Source organism: Mauremys mutica, chromosome 20 (genome assembly GCF_020497125.1).
Source record: "Mauremys mutica isolate MM-2020 ecotype Southern chromosome 20, ASM2049712v1, whole genome shotgun sequence".
Taxonomy (NCBI): Eukaryota; Metazoa; Chordata; order Testudines; family Geoemydidae; genus Mauremys; species Mauremys mutica.
Genome location: NC_059091.1, coordinates 5831214 through 5850342, shown reverse-complemented (window position 1 = coordinate 5850342; position 19129 = coordinate 5831214). Strand labels below are relative to the sequence as shown.

At 51.3% G+C, this 19129-nt stretch overlaps 1 protein-coding gene across 1 annotated transcript; it reads left to right on the top strand.

Moving 5' to 3' along the window:
- Positions 1 to 1948: 1948 nt before the first annotated feature.
- Positions 1949 to 18995, top strand: LOC123353564 (keratin, type II cytoskeletal 8-like). The gene is made up of 9 exons (XM_044994756.1): positions 1949 to 2318; positions 4961 to 5169; positions 7336 to 7396; positions 7632 to 7727; positions 9490 to 9660; positions 10449 to 10574; positions 14479 to 14699; positions 16444 to 16499; positions 18857 to 18995. Exons 1-9 carry the CDS (start codon positions 1986 to 1988, stop codon positions 18898 to 18900), a joined length of 1317 nt encoding a protein of 438 aa, XP_044850691.1. The 5' UTR covers positions 1949 to 1985; the 3' UTR covers positions 18901 to 18995.
- Positions 18996 to 19129: the final 134 nt, after the last annotated feature.

Here is a 19129-nt window from a genome sequence, read left to right as displayed (position 1 = left end):
CTGCTGGTTCGGAGCTCTGCCTGCACAGACTCTTTTCCCCACGCAGCAATCAGATCCAGTGTCTCCTGGAGCGTGTTTGCAGGCCTGGTCAGCCGTGCTGGCGAGTTCTCCACCCTGATCAAACAGGAAATGAAATCCGAACGTTCCTGGGGCTTTTCCTGTGCACCTGGCTGAAGTGCAGTGGAGTCAGAGGTGAAAGTAAGCCGGTCTGGTCTGGTCCGGTGTACCGACAAAAGCCAGTACGCCGTGCCAGACTGGACCGGCTTCCGCGGCGGTGATTTAAAGGGCTCAGGGCTCCAGCCGCTGCGGGGAGCCCCGGGCCCTTTAAAGTGCCGCCGGAGCTCCGGCAGCCAGGCTCGGGCGGGGATTTAAAAGGCCCGGTGCTCTGGCAGCTGCGGGGAGCCCGGGCCCTTTAAATCCCCGCCGGAGCTCGAGCAGCCAGGCTCGGACGGGAATTTAAAGAGCCCGAAGCTCTTCGGTGGCCGGAGCTCCGGGCCCTTTAATTCGCCCCAGAGCTGAGCTCTGGGGTGATTTAAAGGCCCTGGGGCTCCCAGCCACAGCTGGAGCCCAAGGGCCTGTAAATCTTGAAAGGCCCCGCCTCTTCTGGTTGAGGCCACGCCCCCGCCCAGGACTCCATCCTATGGGTAAGTCCTTTAAGCTACTTTCACCCCTGAGTGGAGCTGAAAGTGGTGTCCAGAGCAGTCACAGCGGAGCACTCTGGGACTCCTCCCGGAGGCCAATCCCATCGGATTACACAGCATTGTATCTACACTACCCCTGATTCAACCCAGGAAGGTTGATTCTAGCGCCACGCCGCTGGCCGAGGTGGAGTACAGGCTTCGATTTTAGACGGCCTTTAGGTCGGCAGACAGGGCTCGGTAGTGTAGACACACACATTATAAATTCAACCTAACGTGGCATATGTCGACCTAACACTGCTGTGTAGACCAGGCTAAGTAACAAACCGAGACTGTAGCCAGTTGGAAAATGATTTTTCTTCCTGTTAAAACTTGATGAAAATGAGACTTTTCACTGCAACGTTTCTAGGACTTTGTTTTTTTAATCCTTGTGGACCCCCACCTTCTGACCTGGAAGTGCCAGAGTTGGGAATCAGCCTTGACAGTGATTATCTATCTATCTATCTAATCGTTGACTATACAAGGTATATTATCATAGAGTTGTTTGAAAAATGCTAATTATTTTTCATGGGAAATTTAGAAAATATATTCATATTTTAAAGAAAATTCTCTCAAAAATGTTCCCTTTTTTGTTGAAAACCCAAAGCTGTTTTCAGTTTAGGCTAAAAACTATTGCTATTCAAAAACAAAGAACCAAAATGTGTTACTTAATTAAAAGCAGACAGAAAAAAGAGAAATTGTACCAAACCATGCACATTTTTACTAAACAACAAACTAAAAATTACTTTTTGACTGAAACCCCAAAATTTTAACTACAAAACTGACAGAAAAGTGAAAACTTTTACTGAAAACTGAACATTTTTACTGATGGACAAATAAATATTACCAATTCTTTTCTCCATTGGGAAAAAAACCCAGGAAATGTAGACAGTTATGAAAATTTTCATTTGAATGAAAAGCTGCTCTTCATCGAAAATATGTCATGATGAAAATGTTTCCACAACCTCTAATAATTAGTAGTGGAAGAGTTTGCAATGACTACCCAGACACAGCTGTTTGGCATGGACATGATAAAAGGAAGACTCCCTGTGGCTGAAAAGCTGAAGGTGTACAGTTTTCTCTCTGCTGGCTCTGAAGACGTTAACTAGGTTGGGCCCATGTTGATGAAGCAGGTGAAGCTCCGCCCCTCCACTGCTGCACAGCCACTCAGGTGTGTCCCCGCCCCGTGGCCACCCTGGATATAAAAATCAGCACCGAGCCCATGCAGCCCTCAGCCTTTACAGACCTTCCTCCAGCGCCTGCGACTGCCTACCAAGCACCTCCTCATTCTCCACCGGCGTCCTCAGAATGTCTGTCATCTCCATCAGTAAGAAGTACAGGAGTTCCCCCCACAGTTTCAGCAGCCAGTCCTATGCCTTCACTGGCCACCCCAGAATGAGCCCCGTGACTTATGCCATCTCCAGCGCAGGTGGCAGCAAATTCAGAGGAGCCAGGAGCCCCTTGGGGCTGGGGATGAGTGGTGGGGCTGGCATCGGGGGTAGTCTGGTAGCAGTTAACTTCGACCGGAGCCTGATGAATCCCATCGAGACTGGGCTCGACCCAGAGATCCAGCGCGTGAAAGCTCAGGAGAAAGAGCAGATCAAGACGCTCAACAATAAATTTGCCCACTTTATCGACAAGGTAAGCCTTGGCTCGTCGAACGCCAAGCGTCCGCTCTTTGACAGGTGGATCTGTGTTGTGTAGAGCTCTGTCGCCCTCCTTTCCTATACTTTTTACCTCATAAGAACAGGAGAGACCAGGGAAAACTCATGTATACAGCCCAACAGGCAGTGGTGGCAAGTTGCTAATATCTTGGTAGCTGTTGTCAGTTGGAATAAGTAAAGGCAATAAAGAGGGTTTAATCATTGTGCGACCTGTAGGGGATCGATATGGTACAAAAGATAATCAGCCTGAAGAGCTGTCACAGCCAATGCCAGAAGCTAGCTAGGCCTTATCTGACGCTCCAAAGGTTACCCTAAATGGGACGCTTTCAAGCAGACCCACCCAATGTCACAATTGCTGTCTATATTTTCAAAAGCGACTAGACTAGTCAGTTTTGGGGGCGCTCAACTTGAAATGCGTTAAAGAGACTTGAGTTCCAGAGGTGGGCGCTCGGCGATTTGGGATCAAATCAACCCCCTTTAAGGGGTCTTAAGTGGGGCACCCAAAATCACTATTCAGGCGTAGGTCTTCTAAACAGATTGGGGAAGATCGAGACTTTATAGGACTCAACCTGGGAAGCAAAAGAGGCTTCCCGGAACTAGTCGATATGTCTTTTGGTTCATGCTTGGCGTAATCAATGAGCATCCTACGATAAAGGCCAACCCTCTTTAATGCTTCTTTCTTATTGCTCCCACAGCCCGATGGCCGCATTGGCCATTAGTTCTCTAAATTCTTTCTCTCTTAGGATTTAGAAGATCCCTGAGGGGCAGATTATCCCATCTGCCCATTGTGGGGTTTCTTGCATCTTCCTTTGAAGTATCTGGAACTGGCCACTATTAGAGATGGGATACTGGACTGCATGGTTGTGGGTCTGATCCAGTCTGGGAATTCTTGTGTTCCTAAGTCTTCTCCTGGAAAAATGCTCAGTTTTCCATGAGGACCAAATGTTCTCTCCAAGTAGATGTGTCCTGTAGCCATCTGTGGAAGGGAGTGAGATTTGTCTTATTGCAATAATAATACTTCCTGAAGCGGAGAAAGATTAGTACATAGGGTATTCGTAGGAACAGGTTCTCCTCCCAGGGAGTTGAGGAGATAAATTATCCTTTGTGGCTAAAGAATAAGGAGATGGGCCCAGTTCTCTAGTGTCAGAGTCATAGACTTTAAGGCCAGAAGTCAGACTGATGTTCTGATCAAAAGTCTCCCATGATCGGTTAATGAGGCTGTCAAGAGGGTCATTTTTGCTCTTAATTTGTTTTTAAAGGCAGTGTCTGTTTCAGCACAGTTTAATGCAGAGGCGCTGACTTTCTAATGTGTTGGGGGGGGATGCTTGATCCTTGTTCTGCCCCAGCCCCTGCCCCCACTCCTCCCCTTCCCCAAGGCCCCACCCCTCACCTCTTCCAACCCCGTTCTGCCCCCTCCCCCAAGTGTGCCCCCCCACTCCTCCCCCTTCCCCCCAGCACCTCTTGCATGCTGAGGAACAGCTGATCATGGGAGGTGCTGGGAGGGAGGGGGAGGAGCCAGTTGGTGGGGCTGCTGGCAGACAGGAGGTGCTAGGGGGGAGGGGGTGCTCCAGCCCCAGAGCACCCACAAAGTCAGCCCCTATGGTTTAATGCTGGAAAGCCCTTTTCTCAGCCTGCGTGCAGATTCCCCGTCTCATGGACACAGCTGCTCAGGGAGCACAAACAATTCTGTCGGGGCATGTGTCAATATCTGGGCGTTGAGAAATTGTGAAACTGAAACTGTGAATGTGAAGAATAGTTGGCGTAGCTTGAATAAAAATGGGAAGCTCGTGGCACAAGGAAAATGTACTTGCGGCTGGAGTTGGTTGAATGCTCTTCTTATTTATATTACAATAAAACCTTCAAGATCAGGGCCCTAGCGTGTCAGGTGCTGTACACACTAGAGCTGAGAGAAATTTTTTAGCAAAAAGATTCAAGTTCAGTGACACCAAAACGTTTTGTTAATTCGTGTTGATTTCACTGAATGGTTTGTTTCAAAACATAACAAAACAATTAAAAAAATTGGTACAAAACGATTTCATGTTTCTGTTTGAAATGACATTTTGTTGCAAAATGTCCTTCAGTTTTATTTACTTTTTTAAAAAAATGTTTACAAATGGTCAAAAACATTTTAATTTTGTAGAAACGAGACTTCTTGTTCAATCCAAAATGAATATTATTTTTGACTTTTCGATTAGCCAAAAATTTCTGTCTGACCCCAAAATAATTTTTTTCCGACTCTTTGAAATGGATAATGAACCAAAAAAAAAAAATCATTTGCCCAGTTCTAGTACAGACACACACAGCAAGAGATAATGCCCACCCCAACGAGCTTACAATCTAAATAATAGACAGACACAGGTCGGGAGGAGACACAGAGAGGGGAAGTGACTTGCCCAAGCTTACCCAGGTGCCAGCTGTCCACAGTCCTAAGCCAGTTGCTCAATGTACTGGAGCACACTGGCTCAGGTAAATCACCAGTTATATTTACACCCATTTTAATGATGGTTTTTTCCACTGCTGACGTGAAGCAAAGAGGCGTTAGTGCAGCTGAAAAGTCTGGCCTAAGGTCTCCCATGTGCATAGTCCCACCAGTCTGAGGATGCAGACTCCTCTCCCCAGGTTCGCACACTGGAGCAGCAGAACCAGGTGTTGAAGACCAAGTGGAGCATCCTCCAGGGCCAGAAAACTGGGCCCAGGAACATGGAAAACGTGTTCAAGGTGCAAATCAACAGCTTGAAGAAGCAGCTGGAGGACCTGGGGCAACAGAAGGTTAGGCTGGAATCCGAGCGGGGCAACATGCAGGACCTTCTGGAAGAATTCAAGCGAAAGTGAGTCCAAACTATGAAGCCGCCCATGGGGACTTTCTCACCACCCTGAAAGAATTGGGTAAAGATTCCAGCTAGGGTCCTTTGCACGTCCAGGCCTGTATCCATCAGCTATGGGAGAAGGAGGCCCTAAAGCAGAGGTGGACAAAATGTGGCCCACGGGCCACATCTGGCCTGAGGGACCGTCCTGCCTGGGCCTTGAGCTCCCAGCTGGGGAGGTTAGCCCCCGGCCCCTCCCTTGCTGTTCCCCCAGCCCCACAGCCTCAGCTCCGGCCGGGCAGTGTGGCGGAGGAGCTGGCTCCGGCTGGGCAGCGCGGCTGCCAGTCCCGGTGCTCTGAGAGGCATGGTAAGGGGGCGGGGAGTTGGATAAGGGGCAGGGAGTCCCAGGGGGCAATCAGGGTACAGGGAGCAGAAGGTGGTTGGATGGGGCAGAGGTTTTGGAGGTAGTGGTCAGGGAACACAGGGGTTGGACAGGCGTGGGAGTCCCAGGAGCATGGCTGTGGGTAGGGATCGGGGCAGTCAGGGGGGTTGAATAGGGGTGGGGTCCCAGGGGGGCGGTTAGGGGTGGGGGGGGGTCTCAGGATGGGGCGGTCAGGGGACAAGGAGCGGGGAGGGTTGGATGGGTCAGGGGTTCTGAGGGGGGCAGTCGGGAGGCGCATAGGGGGGCGGGGGCCAGGCTGTTTGGGGAGGCACAGCCTTCCCCACCCGGCCCTCCATACAGTTTCGGAACCCCGCTGTGGCCCTCGGGCCAAAAAGTTTGCCCGCCCCTGGTCTAAAGGCAAAACCTCTAACGGGATACTGCCTCCGTCGAAGCATTCGGACATGAATACTGCCTGGGTGCAGGCATCGTCCTTAGCTTTCATCTCCTCAGGGACGTGACTTTTCAGATGAACTCGGTCCATTATATCAATGGGCAAAATTGCAGTATGGTTAGTGTCTCCAGGCTCAGAGGGGGAGGGGGTCTTTTGCTCATAGTCACCCCAAGTCTAGCCCAATAGAAAGGGGAGAATATTTCCCCCTCCCCCTTGATTTTTCGGCACTATTAGTGAAGTGAAAAATGTATCGTTTGCACAGCTCTGATTCTCACCTCCATCATCTCTCTCAGCCAGAGGCGCTGACTTTCTAATGAGCTGGGGGATGCTCAACCCCTACTCTGCCCCAGATCCTGCCCCCCCCTCCAAGCATGCCCCGCCCTTAAAGGTAATAACTGGAGATATACCAATCTCCTAGAACTGGAAGGGACCTGAAAGGTCATTGAGTCCAGCCCCCTGCCTTCACTAGCAGGACCAATTTTTGCCCCAGATCCCTAAGTGGCCCCCTCAAGGATTGAACTCACAACCCTGGGTTTAGCCGGCCAATGCTCAAACCACTGAGCCCCCTTGATCCTTCCCCTCCCCCCCAGTGCCTTGTGTACACCTCGGAGCTGCACGGGACAGCTGATTGCAGCACTGGGAGGGAGGGGAGGCCTTGGGAGGGAGAGGCGCTGATCAGTGGGGCCGCCAACAAGTGGGATGTGGGAGGCACTGGGGGGATAAGGAGGAGCTGATCGGGGAGGCTGAACACCCACCATTTTTTTCCCCCGTGGGTGCTCCACCCCCGGAGCACCCACGCTACACCAATGCACATCCAGACTAGCTCCATCGTGCCCTTGGTGGGTTTAAATCAGGCCCGGTATATCAAAGCCAGTCCATATTTCTATCCCCATGGTGCTTACAGGTTCCAACTCTGATCACGGCCCTATTGTGCTGGAGGCTGCACAGCTACATCGTGAGATACAGTCCCGGCCCTGAAAGGCTCACGATGTAAACAGACAAAAGGCAGGAGGGGAAACGACTCGTCCAAGATCACACAGCAGGGCAGTGCCAAAGACAAGACTAGAGCCAAGCTTTCTTGAGTCCCAGTGCAGTGCCCTACTCACTAGGCTGCACCACCGCTCTCTTTTGCCAAGTCCTAAAGTTGACTTTTAGGGATGCCAGCAGCCACAGCTGCAACAGCAAAGGCCTGATAGTCACAGGCGGGGAACACCCACAGCTCCCACTGACTTCAGCTGAGGCTTTTTGGGGGCTCCGCAGAACATTCTCTGATGGGCCCCACATCTCAGTAGCTTCCGTAAGAGAATTAACTCCCAGCCACTCATACGTACCCTGATTCCCTCCCTCCTGCTCACAGGTACGAAGAAGAAATCAACGACCGGAGTGGGAGGGAGAATGAATTTGTCCTGCTTAAGAAGGTGAGTCCATGCTACTTCCGACTGGGTTTGGCGCTAGGCATTGGGCATTATTATTTATTTATTATGGGTATTGTGGGAGTGCCTGGCTGGGAGACCCAGTCATGGACGAGGACTCTGTTGTGCGAGGCTCTGTACAAACACGGAACAAAAAGATGGCCTCCTACCTCCAAAGAACTTCCAGTCTTAGTAACCAGGGTTGAAGACTGACTCATGGGTTCCTGGACTCTTTTCTCAGGATGTGGACGAGGCTTACATCAAGAAGCAGGAAATGGAGGTCAAGTGGCAAGATCTGACCGACGAAATCCACTTCCTGATGGAGCTTTATGCCAAGGCAAGTGACTTTTCTCTCCCTTGTCTACACTTTGTGGCAGCACAGAAGGTACGGGCTGCGTCCACGCTGGGGTGTGTGGCTACACGCGGCAGTGAAAGGCTCTAGCAGGGGGCAGGCAGTGGGACACTACACGGCTAATGCTAGCAGTGTAGATGGGGGAACGCACTGCATGGATGCGTAGAGCGCTGTGCAGGGTACAGGCCCAAAAGTTCTGGGATGTCTTTACCTGCCTAAGCAGTGCCTCACCATCTACACTGCTATTTATACCCATGCTAGGGGTGTGTGCAGTGTCTGTACATTTCCTGGTGAATTCCATTGAGTAACACTGAGTTCCTGTAATGAAAGATCCTCCCATTCTAGAGAGCCAGAGGTGGTGTCTTTTTTTTTTTTTAAAGGGGCAGACCTGCCTTCACGGTTAACTTGACTCTTTCAAACTAGCTGCAAAATTCCAGGCCAGATTTCAAGCCCCACAATGGTCAGGAGCTGTTTGGGGTTTGTTCAGGGCCCACAACTGGTATAAATAGTCACCAATTAATTCTTACAAAACTCCTCTGTCGTTAAGTGTCATGACTCCCATTCTACAGACAGGAGAACTGAGACAGAATGACTCACCCAAGGCCACTTGGCATGAAAGTGGCGGAGATGGGATCAGAACTCAGGAGCTCCTCCGCTCAGCCCCTTAAGGGGTCCTCTATACTGCAAAAAACCCTGCCACAGCAAGTGTCCGAGTCCGGCTCTACAGATTTGGGCTCACAGAGTTCCCCCCTTGGCACTAAAAATACCCGTATAGACATTCCCATTGAGGCTGGAGTGCAGGTTCTGAAAGCCGGCAAGGGGTTTGTGTCTCAGACCCTGAGCTCTAGCCGGAGTGGGAACGTCTACACGGCTATTTTATAGCACTGTAGCGTGAGCCTGAGTCTATAACCCCAGGCTCTCACATTTGCTGCCACGGGTCTTTTTTTGCAGTGTAGACATACCCTAAGACACTAGGCATATAGGGACTTCCATCTTCCAATAGACTTGAGTTCCATCTAATCCACTATCATGTTTCTTACAGTAGCCAGCACCAGCTACTTGTAAGAAAAACAGAATTAGCAAATGTGGAATAATCTACTTCCATGTTAGGGCTCATCCTGACCTCTGACAGACAGAGATTGGCTTCACCCCTGAACCATGAGGTGTTAAATCCCTCCCTAAATTTGTCAGCGTAAACTGTTATAACTTTGGGTATTCTTCTCATCCCTATAAATGTTCCATCTCTTTTCGAATCTTGTGACGTTCTTGGCCTCACTAACTTCCTGTGGCAATGAGTTCCACAGGCGAACGATGTGCTGTGTGGAAAAAGTATTTTCTAGTCTGTATTTTGAATTTGCCACCCTTTAATTTTATGGAACATACCCTTGTTCTTGTGCAAGGAGACCCTGATCGCCCTTCTCTAGACATTCATTATTATATATACTTTTATTGTGTCCCTCTTATTCGTCTCGTCTTGGAAGATAAACCATCCCAATTTTGTCAATCTCTTTTCATAAGAGTTTCTCCAGCCCCTTAATCATATTTCTCACCCTTCCTCGAACCCTTCTAATTCTGCAATATCCTTTTTGGAGGTGGGTTGACCAGTGGTGCACGCAGGGTCCAGAAGAGGCTGCAGCATTGATTTATATCAGCCAGGGGAGGGAGTTTCCATGGAAGCCGGCTGCAGGGATGCAGTTCAGTTCTCCGTCCTTCGCTGTAACGAATGAGGGTTTTCTTCGTCCTGTAGGAGCTGCGCGAACTGCAGGCCGATGTAGAGATGTCCAACACCCCCGTCGTCATATCCGTGGACAGCAGTCCCGAGCTAGACGTGGACAGCATCATTGCAGAGGCCAGAGTGCAGTACGAGGAGATGGCTGAGAACAGCCGAGAGGAAGCCGAGAACAAGTATCGGATCACGGTGAGCGAGGCCCGTCTCTGCCCTGAGAGGCTGCTGTTTAGAAGGACAGGGTAGCGTGTGAGGCCTTGTCCATGTGAGAGGGAAGTGCCAATATGGAACCGGGCAAGCCAGGGCCCTAGACACCCCCTCAGAAGGCAGCTTCTTGGTTCCTTTGCCCGGCGGCTTCATCCCTTGCTTGGGGCGGTGCTGACAGCAGGGGTCCACCACCTAAAACCCACTTCTTTCTGCTACTCCTAGTCAGATGGGCTGCGGCCTTCCTCATCCCTGACCTACTGTTGTCAAGCAGGCAGGGGTCTATCGTGGGCTTTGTGTGCACGCCCTGGTGGAGAGGTCTTCCTGCCACATAACCCCCTATGCTACCTCAACCAAAGAGCCTCTGTGACAGGCCTTTCCCGCCACCCCAGCTGAAGGTTCCCCTCAGCCACCCACTGAACCCTCTGAGAGCGCAGTGGAGTTAGGGGACTGCCACAAATGGGGGGAACTTGGCTTTGCTCCATTGGGCCCCCTGATCCAGGAGGTTGGGGGAAACTTCCCCCATCTTCCTTGGCCGACCAAGGAGCAGTGCTGGAAGATAAGGCTGTTTCCTCCCCCACCCAGCACATTGGCTGCATAGATGACAATTCTGAGGGGAACCCTGATTTGTACTGTGCCCAGCTCTGCACCCTTGCTGGCAGTGAAGGGACACGGCATAGCTAGCATGAGGTTATTCATTGAGGCTGTGGGTCTCACTTGTTTCTCTATATCCTGGTCTGGACTCAGGGTCTCCTTCTCTCTTCCCCCCTACGCAGTACGAGGAGATCCAGGAGAAAGCGGGCAGGCACGGGGAAGAGCTCCGTGCCGCCAAGGCCGAGCTCAACGAGCTCAACTGGATGATCCAACGGCTCCGGACGGAGATTGCGGTCCTGAAAGAACAGGTCAGCGAGGAAACAGCTGGGGATTCGCATGTGGAGGGAGGGGACCAAATCCAGCCCTGGGGGGGAGCTCTGCTGAAGTGATTCGGTGCCCACAGGGACAGATTTTCCAAGAGCTCAGCACACTGGGTGCATAGAATCATAGAAACGTAGACCTGGAAAGGACCTTACGAGGTCATCTCGTCTAGCCCTGTGCTGAGACAGGACCAAGTCTACTCTAGAGCACCTCAACGGGAGTTTGTCTAAACCTGTTACCTCCCTTGGCAACCTGTTCTAATGCTTAACTATCCTTACACTTAGAAAGCTTCCCCTCATCTCTCACCTAACTCTCCCGATTACTTCTTGTCCGTGCTGGATACTGGGGCTCTTTTGAAAACCCATCACCCAGCACTTGAAGATCAGCACCTCCTTGTCCTTTTCTCCATCCATTCTTTTGGAGAGACCTTGAGGCAGGAGTGTCAGAATCAGGGGGAGGCCTGGGGGCCATGGGCCTCCCGCTTTTTACTGGCCATAAGGGGCGAACAATGGGTGAGGGAGGGAGCGGAGAGTAGTGAGTGTGGGGGGTGGGCTCTTGGGCGGAAGTGGCAGTGCAAGGGCAGGGACTCGGGGAGAAGGGACGGTGGGGGGCAAAGTCTCGGGGGCGGTGCAGCACGGAGGGGCAGGACCATGGTTTGGGCACCTGTGGCTCCCCCCCACTTTTAGGGTGCTTGTGCCACCCCTTCCTTGAGGCCATGTGACCAGGGAAAGGGACTTCCCTTTAGGCTTCTTGCCGTGTGTCTGACTTTCTCTCTAACGACAGTCGGGCTCGGGGACCCAGTCACAATGTGATTCTATTCTGTAGTGTGGGCAGGATGTTAATTGTGTCCTGAACGTGACCAGTGCATGCATTGGTTAGGACGGTGACTGCATTCCCATCTATCTCTTCAGGGGTGACTTGATTACAGTCTGTAGGTACCTACATGGGGAAAGGTGATAAAGTGGATTGTGGAAATTATCGTGGTATCTCCCTCCTAGCCATTGCAGGCAAAGTTCTGGCGCGGATCTTTGCAACCCGCCTTCTGCCCCGGTCAGAAGAAATCTTACTGGAGTCACAATGGTTTCTGACCATGTCGTGGAACTGTGGATACGATCTTCACAGCACGGCAGCTGCAAGAAAAGTACTGAGAGCAAAACCGACCGCTGTACATGGCTTCTATTGATCTAACTAAAGCCTTTGATTCAGTGAATCGCCCTGCCCTCTGGACTGTACTTTCTAAGAGTGGATGTCCTGATAAATACATCAATGTCCTACAATTGCTTCATGATAACATGAAAGTGACTGTTCTGAGTGGCACCGGCTCCCAGAGTGAACCTTTCAAAGTACAAACAGGAGTCAAACAGGGCTGTATCATCGCTCCAACCATGTTTGCGGGTTTTATTGCCATCATTCTGTACCTAATTGCTGGGAAGTTTACAGCTTGCGTTGAAATCATTTACAGAATGGACGGGAAGCTGTTCAGGCTTAGCAGGCTGAAAGCGGAGAGTAAGATCTTCACAACATCTATTGTGGAACTTCAGTACGCTGATAACAACGCAATCTTTGCCCACTCGGAGAAAGATCTTCAAACTATCTTGAATGTGTTTGCCGATGTGTACACATGTCTTGGTTTCACTCTTAATATCAAGAAGACTAAATTGCTCTATCAGGCCTCTCCAAATGAGGTATTACGTGCCCCATCTATCAAAATCAGTGGAGTGGTGCTGGAGAATGTTGATCATTTTCTCTACCATGGAAGTCATCTTTCATCCAAGGCAGATATTGATGCAGAAATTCAGCATTGCCTGAGCTGTGCCAGTGTAGCTTTTTCTCGTTTACGGCACAGGGTTTTTGAAGATCACAACATTCGAACAGACGCCAAGCTTCTTGTTTATCAAGCTGTTATTTCCCAACACTGTTGTATGGGTCCGAAACTTGGACAACCTATAGACACCACTCGAAAGTCCTTGAGAGGCACCATCAATGCTGCCTACGTAAGATTCTGAAGATCAAGTGGGAAGACGGGCGCACCAATATTAGTTTTCTGGAAGAGGCAAAGACCACCTGTTACAGGGCGGCACAAGCTTCCTTCTTGTCCCTGAGCCCTGTGCTTGGGCTGGCCAAAGAAAGGGTCTCAGACACCTCTTGCAGGTGCTTCACCCGTGTTCTTTTATTTACAATGGCTGTACAATCCCAATTTCCCCCAACACCTGTCCCAGCTCCGACCCCTCACTGGGTCCTCTGACCTTTGAGGCTTGTGTCAGCCAGCAGAGACAGAGCCTCAACCCTCCTATCTTCCTGTCTGGCTTCCCCTCCCTGAGCTTTTCCCTGGGTTTATAGTCTTCCCAGTCATCAACCCAGCTGGTTCCACTAGGCTCAGCAGATCACCCTGAGCCTGCCCTCGTTAGAAACTGCAGCTGGGCTCCCAGCTAAGGGTCTTGACCCATACACCCGGCCACCCTAAGGGGAAACCGGCTTTTTAGCAGGGCACCCAAAGATTTTATACCTCTGCCCTGCGACACCACCAGTATCGAAGCAATGATCATCCGTCAGCAATTGCACTGGACTGGTCACATTGTCCGGATGCCAGACCATTGCCTCCCAAAACAGGTCCTGTTCTCTCAGCTGAAAGAAGGGCACCGTAACTTAGATGGACAATGGAAGCATTATAAGGACTTGCTGAAGGACAACCTAAAAAAGTGTAATATTGACATTGACACTTGGAAGACACTTGCCCAGGATCACTTAAAATGGAGTGAAGTCCTACCTGATGGTCCCCTGCATTTTGAACTTGCTCGCCGACAAGCTGAAGAGGACAAGAAGCGCAGGAGGAAGGAGAGACTGGCTTCCAGTCATGGTCAACAGCCTCCTGCTGAGCCTGAAAACATCTGCCCTCATTGTAATAGAACTTGCGGCTCAAGGATTGGCCTTATTAGCCACCCGAGGACCCATAACTCCCATGGAAGATGATCATACTCGGTAACGAGTGATCGTCCATCCTCATCACATGGGGGAACGAATATTTGATAATGGGCTCCTCAATCTAGCAGGCAAAAGCTAACAAGATCCAAAGGCTACAAATTCAGACTGGAAATAAGAGGCAGATTTTTAACGGTGAGGATAATTAACTATTGGAACGATTTGTGGTGGATTCTCCATCATTGGACACTTTAAAATCAGGATCAGATGTTTTTTCTAAAACATCTGCTCTAGTTCAAACAGGAAGTATTTGGGGGGAATTCTATGGGCCATGTAACACAGGAGGGCAGACTAGCTGATCAAAATGGTCCTCTCTGGCTTTAGAATATCTGTCTCTCTGTCTCTCTCTGACCTGCTGGGGACTCAGCCCCTTACAATCTTGATTACGGTGATGGACTGGGACTCAGGAGATCTGATTTAAATTCCCAGTTCCCGCATTGTAAATGTCAAAACAAAACATTTTGGCTTTTCCTGTTGTTATTTTATTGGTTTTCGTCTGAAGTGATTCAGTGAATGGATCCCGAAGTCACAAAATATTTCAGCTGATGTGAATTTGCATTTTGCAGTGAAAAATAAGTGTTGGATGAAAAATGTCACCCACCTCTCATCTCCTCCTGATCTCTAATACTAGAGACTGGATTAAGCCCTGATACGTAAGCCTTAATACCCCTTCCAAAATGTGTGTTGTCAGTTATAAGGACCCTTCCTCTCTTCTGGTGCTTACTTCTTTTCTTGATGGGAAATTTCCACTTACACAGTAACTAGCTGTCTTTGGAGATGCCCACATGATGGGTGAGTTGGCCTTAGAATGCCCCAGCTGATTTCTGCTGTAAGCTGCACCCTTTCCTCCATAGATAGCTCCAAGGAGAGACCTAGGTCTCAAGGGAAACCTGTCAAATGTCTCTTTTGTAGAATGCCAAGCTGGAGGCGGACATTGTCCAGGCTGAGGAGCAAGGCAAGATCACCGTGGCGGATGCTTCAGAGAAGCTGCAGAAGTTGGAACAAGCCCTGCAGATGGCCAAGCAGGAAATGGCGGTCCAGCTGCGGGAGTATCAGGCGCTGATGAACCTCAAACTGGCGCTGGATATCGAGATCGCCACCTACAGCAAGCTGCTGGAAGGAGAGGAGAGCAGGTGGGCTTTGGGAAGGGATGGCGTGTGTCATGATTGGATGGCTCTCCCTCACACCCAACAATGGGAGAACCAATGAGAGAGCTGAGTACCCTAGGCCAGCCCCCAGTGCCTGGAAGTTGGCTCCTATGTGGTGCACCTGTCTGTCTGTCTCTGAGCTAGGTGGATTAACCCTTTGATTGCTAACCTCTCTCTGGGAAAGAAGCTCAGGTGGGTTTGGAAGGGGGGCGGGCGGCACACGATGCGATTGGATGCCTTCTTCTGGTGGGAGGGCCAATCAGAGAGACCAGATGAGCCCAGTCCTGATGCACTGGCCCCAACAGGCCAGTCCAGTGCTAGGTTCATTTTGACCAAGGTTGCCACGTCATCGGAGGAGACGGGTTTGTGATTGAGCTGTACAAATTAAGCTCCTCTGGGCTGCATCACGACAACCTCTATTTCCAAGAGTACCACGGGGCACCACATGCCTCTGCTTTTCACAGCTTCCTCCTTAACTCTGCCCTCAAATTTAGCTGAAGTTGCAGAAACAAGCAGACTGGAAATTAGTTTAGCTGTGGGGGACAAAGTGGACATTGTGTGTGTGTGGAGTATCTTTGGAGAAGCCACTTGGTCGGCCTGTACTTATTCTGCTTCTGTTTCAGGGTGACTCCCCCCAATAAACTGTACTTGACCCTTAATTATCTCTTAACCCGGGGCTGCTGGTCCTGACTCAGTCAGGCAACGTTCTGATGTGTGTGCAAGGCCGGCTCCAGTGTTTTTGCTGCCCAAAGCAGTGGGAAGAGAAAAAAAAAGCCGCGATCGGTGGCACTTTGGCGGCAGCTCTATCACCGCCGCTTCATTCTTCGGTGGCAATTTGGCGGCCGGTCCTTCCCTCTGAGAGAGACTGAGGGACCCACCACTGAGGAGCCGGATATGCCGCCCCTTTCCGTTGGCCTGCTCCAAGCACCTGCTTGCTGAGCTGGTGCCTGGAGCCGGCCCTGTGTGTGTGATTAGTCACACGCAGGGTGACCAGACAGCAAGTGTGAAAAATCGGGACAGGGTGGGGGGTAATAGGAGCCTATATAAGAAAAAGACCCTAAAATTGGGACATCTGGTCACCCTAGACGGCATTCTATGGAGATCATTGTTCATGCAGAAGCCAGCCGCTTCCCAGCCGAGCACTGCCTCACACCTTCCCTTAGGGTGGTATGTCAGGCAGGCAGCCTCTGTCTGCAGCTGTGATAAGTCAGGGGTGAAATGCCTTCCCGGGGAGTGAGTCATGGAGTCAGTGAGGTGCCAAATGGCTGGGCTTTCACTCGGTTCCCAGCAATCTATATCCTTTACAAGCCAGCCTCATGCAGTGGATGAAATGGAGTAAAGCAGCTGGGATCTCATGTGTTCTAGTCCCAGGTTAGCTGCTGCCTCGCTGTGAGCTTAGGGCAGGTTATTTAACCTCTCATTAGTAACATAAGGATAACGATCTCGTAAGAAATATTTCTACCTACCTAGGGCTTCACTCTGGTGGCTATGCAGCGTGCTAATTCTCTGCTCAAATCTTCTTGGGTAGAGCCCCGGTCCTTCTGCTTCACAGTACAGGCCCTTATTGACTGAGCCAAAGGAGAATCTCTGTTAGCTGCTAGCAGTATGGGGCTCGTGACACACAGATGAACTGTTCTGAGTCTATGACAGTGGCTCGCACGCACAGCACTAACCGTTTCCTTCTCTGCACCCCACCTGCACTAAGTTTTGTCATTCTTCCGCTTTGCAGGTTGGACTCCAGTATGCAAAACCTGAGCATTCTGACCACGACAACCGGCTATTCTAGTAAATATATTTCACTGAGACACCGGGGAGGAGTTGGGCAGCAGGGCAGCCCATAGACCGGGGCAAAATCCCACCCGCATAGCGGTGCTGGACTTTACTAGCCAGTGGGAGTTTGGCGCATGCAGGGAGAGCAGAATATGAGAGACAGCGTCTGTCACGTGGGTCGGAGAGGAGACATTTTCCCTTTGTGATTCACTAAGGTCCTGATCCTGTGAGCTGCAGAACATACCCCACTGTCGACAATCACATCCGGCGCCATAGGGGTGGGAACTATGGGAGCGTGGGGTGCTGCAGCACCCCCAGGTTTTGCAAGGGGTCCCGGCTGTGGGCCCTGTGCCGTTGGTCCTGGCTGCTGCCCCGTGTCCAGGAGCCTGGCTGCCATCCAGGGTCCCAGCCATAGGCGCCGACTTCCCCTTTGCCCGGTGGGTGTTCGACCCCACCCCACCCCTGCCCCTGCCCTGCCCTCATTCCACCCCCTTCCCCCAAGTCCCCCCCCACCCCGTGTCTTCTCCGCCTCCTCCCCTGAGTGCGCTGCATCCCTGCTCCTCTCTCTCCCTCCTGGAAAGTCCTAAGCAGGGCCGCCCGGGGGCGGGGGAGGAGGGGGGCAAGTGGGGCAATTTGCCCCAGGCCCCCACAAAAGTTTTTCAGGGCCCCTGAAGTGGGGTCCTTCACTCGCTCTGGGGGTCCCGGAAAACTCTCGTGGGGCCCGGGCCCCCGGAGCTTCCTCCGCTCTGGGTCTTTGGCGGCAATTCAGCAGCGGGGGGTCCTTCTGCCCCGGGACCCGCTGCCGAAGTGCCAGGTCTTCAGTGGCAATTTGGCGGCGGGGGCCCCCAGCTGCCGAAGACCCCAGGCCCCCTTAATCCTCTGGGCGGCCCTGGTCCTACGTGACGCCAAACAGTTGTTAGGTGGCGAGGGGGCGGGAATCGCTGGGAGGGAGGGGGAGGAGCGGGGATGCGGTGTGCTCGGGAGCGGGGGGCGGGGGGCGAAGAACCGGGGGGGGGGGAGCTTGGCTGCCAGTAGGTGTGGAGCACCCGCTAATTTTTCCCTGTGGGTGCTCCAGCCCCGGAGCACCCATGGAATTGGCACCTATGGTCCTGACTGCTTCCCCCCCCGCCCCCCGGGGTCCCAGCGGCCGCCCCATGCCTGGAGTCCTGGTTGCCATCCCTGCTCTGGGGGCTCCATGCCGGCCCCGCACCCAGGGTCCTGGCTGCTGGCCCCACGCCCGGGGCAAGGGGGGTTGGAGTTCAGCACCCCAACTATTAAAAGTGTTCCAGTGCCATTGTCCAGTGCTGGGACCGTCAGCTAGATTCTGACCTCTTCTGGCCTCGTGTTTGCTTAAACTCTCATTCCCAGAGCAATCAGGTTAATGACAAAAATGTCCATCTACTGCCTTCAGTTTCCCCCATGCCATCCCATTGGCTGAGATGGCAGGATATAGACAAGGGCCTGGCTGGTGGGTGCTCCTTGTTCTCTGCTTCACTAGAATGGGTCTGAGCTGTCGTCCCTATTCACAGAGCTGGGAAGCTTGCCGGTGGCCGAAATTTCATGTACCCATTTTTTTTCCCTGGCAAAACACGGCTTTTTGACCAAAGTGTAACTTTTCCATGGAAAATTTCCATTCTGTCTGAAATTTTCTGGTTTATAGAAACTGAAAAATTTGGGTCAAGTTTTTGGAGTTTTGTAAAAAAAAAAAATTCTTTTATTTTTGGTTTCAGTTTTCCGTACATTTTGTTTGGTCGGTTTAGAAAACTGAACGTTTGTACCAAAATGTGGCTTTAGAAAAAACAAACATTTTTGTGGTTTGGGTTGGTTTTTTTGCTTGTTTTTAAATTGAAAGCCTCAAAATGTTCCATGGGAAAGTCTGAAAAAAATCATAAAAAGAAAAGATTTCCTAGAGTGTGTTTCATCCCACTCAAGTCTCAGTGGCGGCAGGCAGGATTGAACCAGGGACCTTGGTGCATGGCCATTAGCTAAGGCTGTAGAGCAGACTAATTTTATCTCTTTTTCTAGGTCATCTCCATACCACTAGATAGGTCAGAACACCACACGCTTTCTGGGTGTGGGTTACTTAAGCAAAGTGGAGCCTGTAGCAGAGAGCAGACTGTCACCTTCTAGTGGCTGCTGATGCAACCAGTAAGCTGTGATTAATGCATATAGGCCACCTCTGGCCCATCCCTCTGACCTTGCGTGGTCACTGTCCTGGCCTGTGATCTGGGATGGTGGGTCTGTCTCCTACAGGTGTTGTCCTTGAGCATGCTTGATTCTTCCCCTCCTTAGCACTGCCCTGATCGGTTGTTTTTGGGATGCAGGGCTGGAAGCTCGTCAGCTAATGCATCCATCTCCCTCTTCTCTTCCAGGTGGGATGAGCACAAGATTCCCTGGCAAATTTGGCAGCTCGTAAGCGTTGGTGCTGCCTCCGGTTCCTCCCCCCTGGAAAGGTTGACTGAGAAAAATAAACCTGGGGATGGAAAATTGGTGTCCTGCTTCCTCAGGTGTCCTCTGCTACGTTAGAGCTGTGATACCTGAATGGGGAGGGGAGCTCCCTTTGATGGACACCCAGCCAGCCAGTTAGCTGTACAATCCCTCTTGGTTTGTTCTCTGCTTGCTTTACCTATAAAGGGTTAACAAGC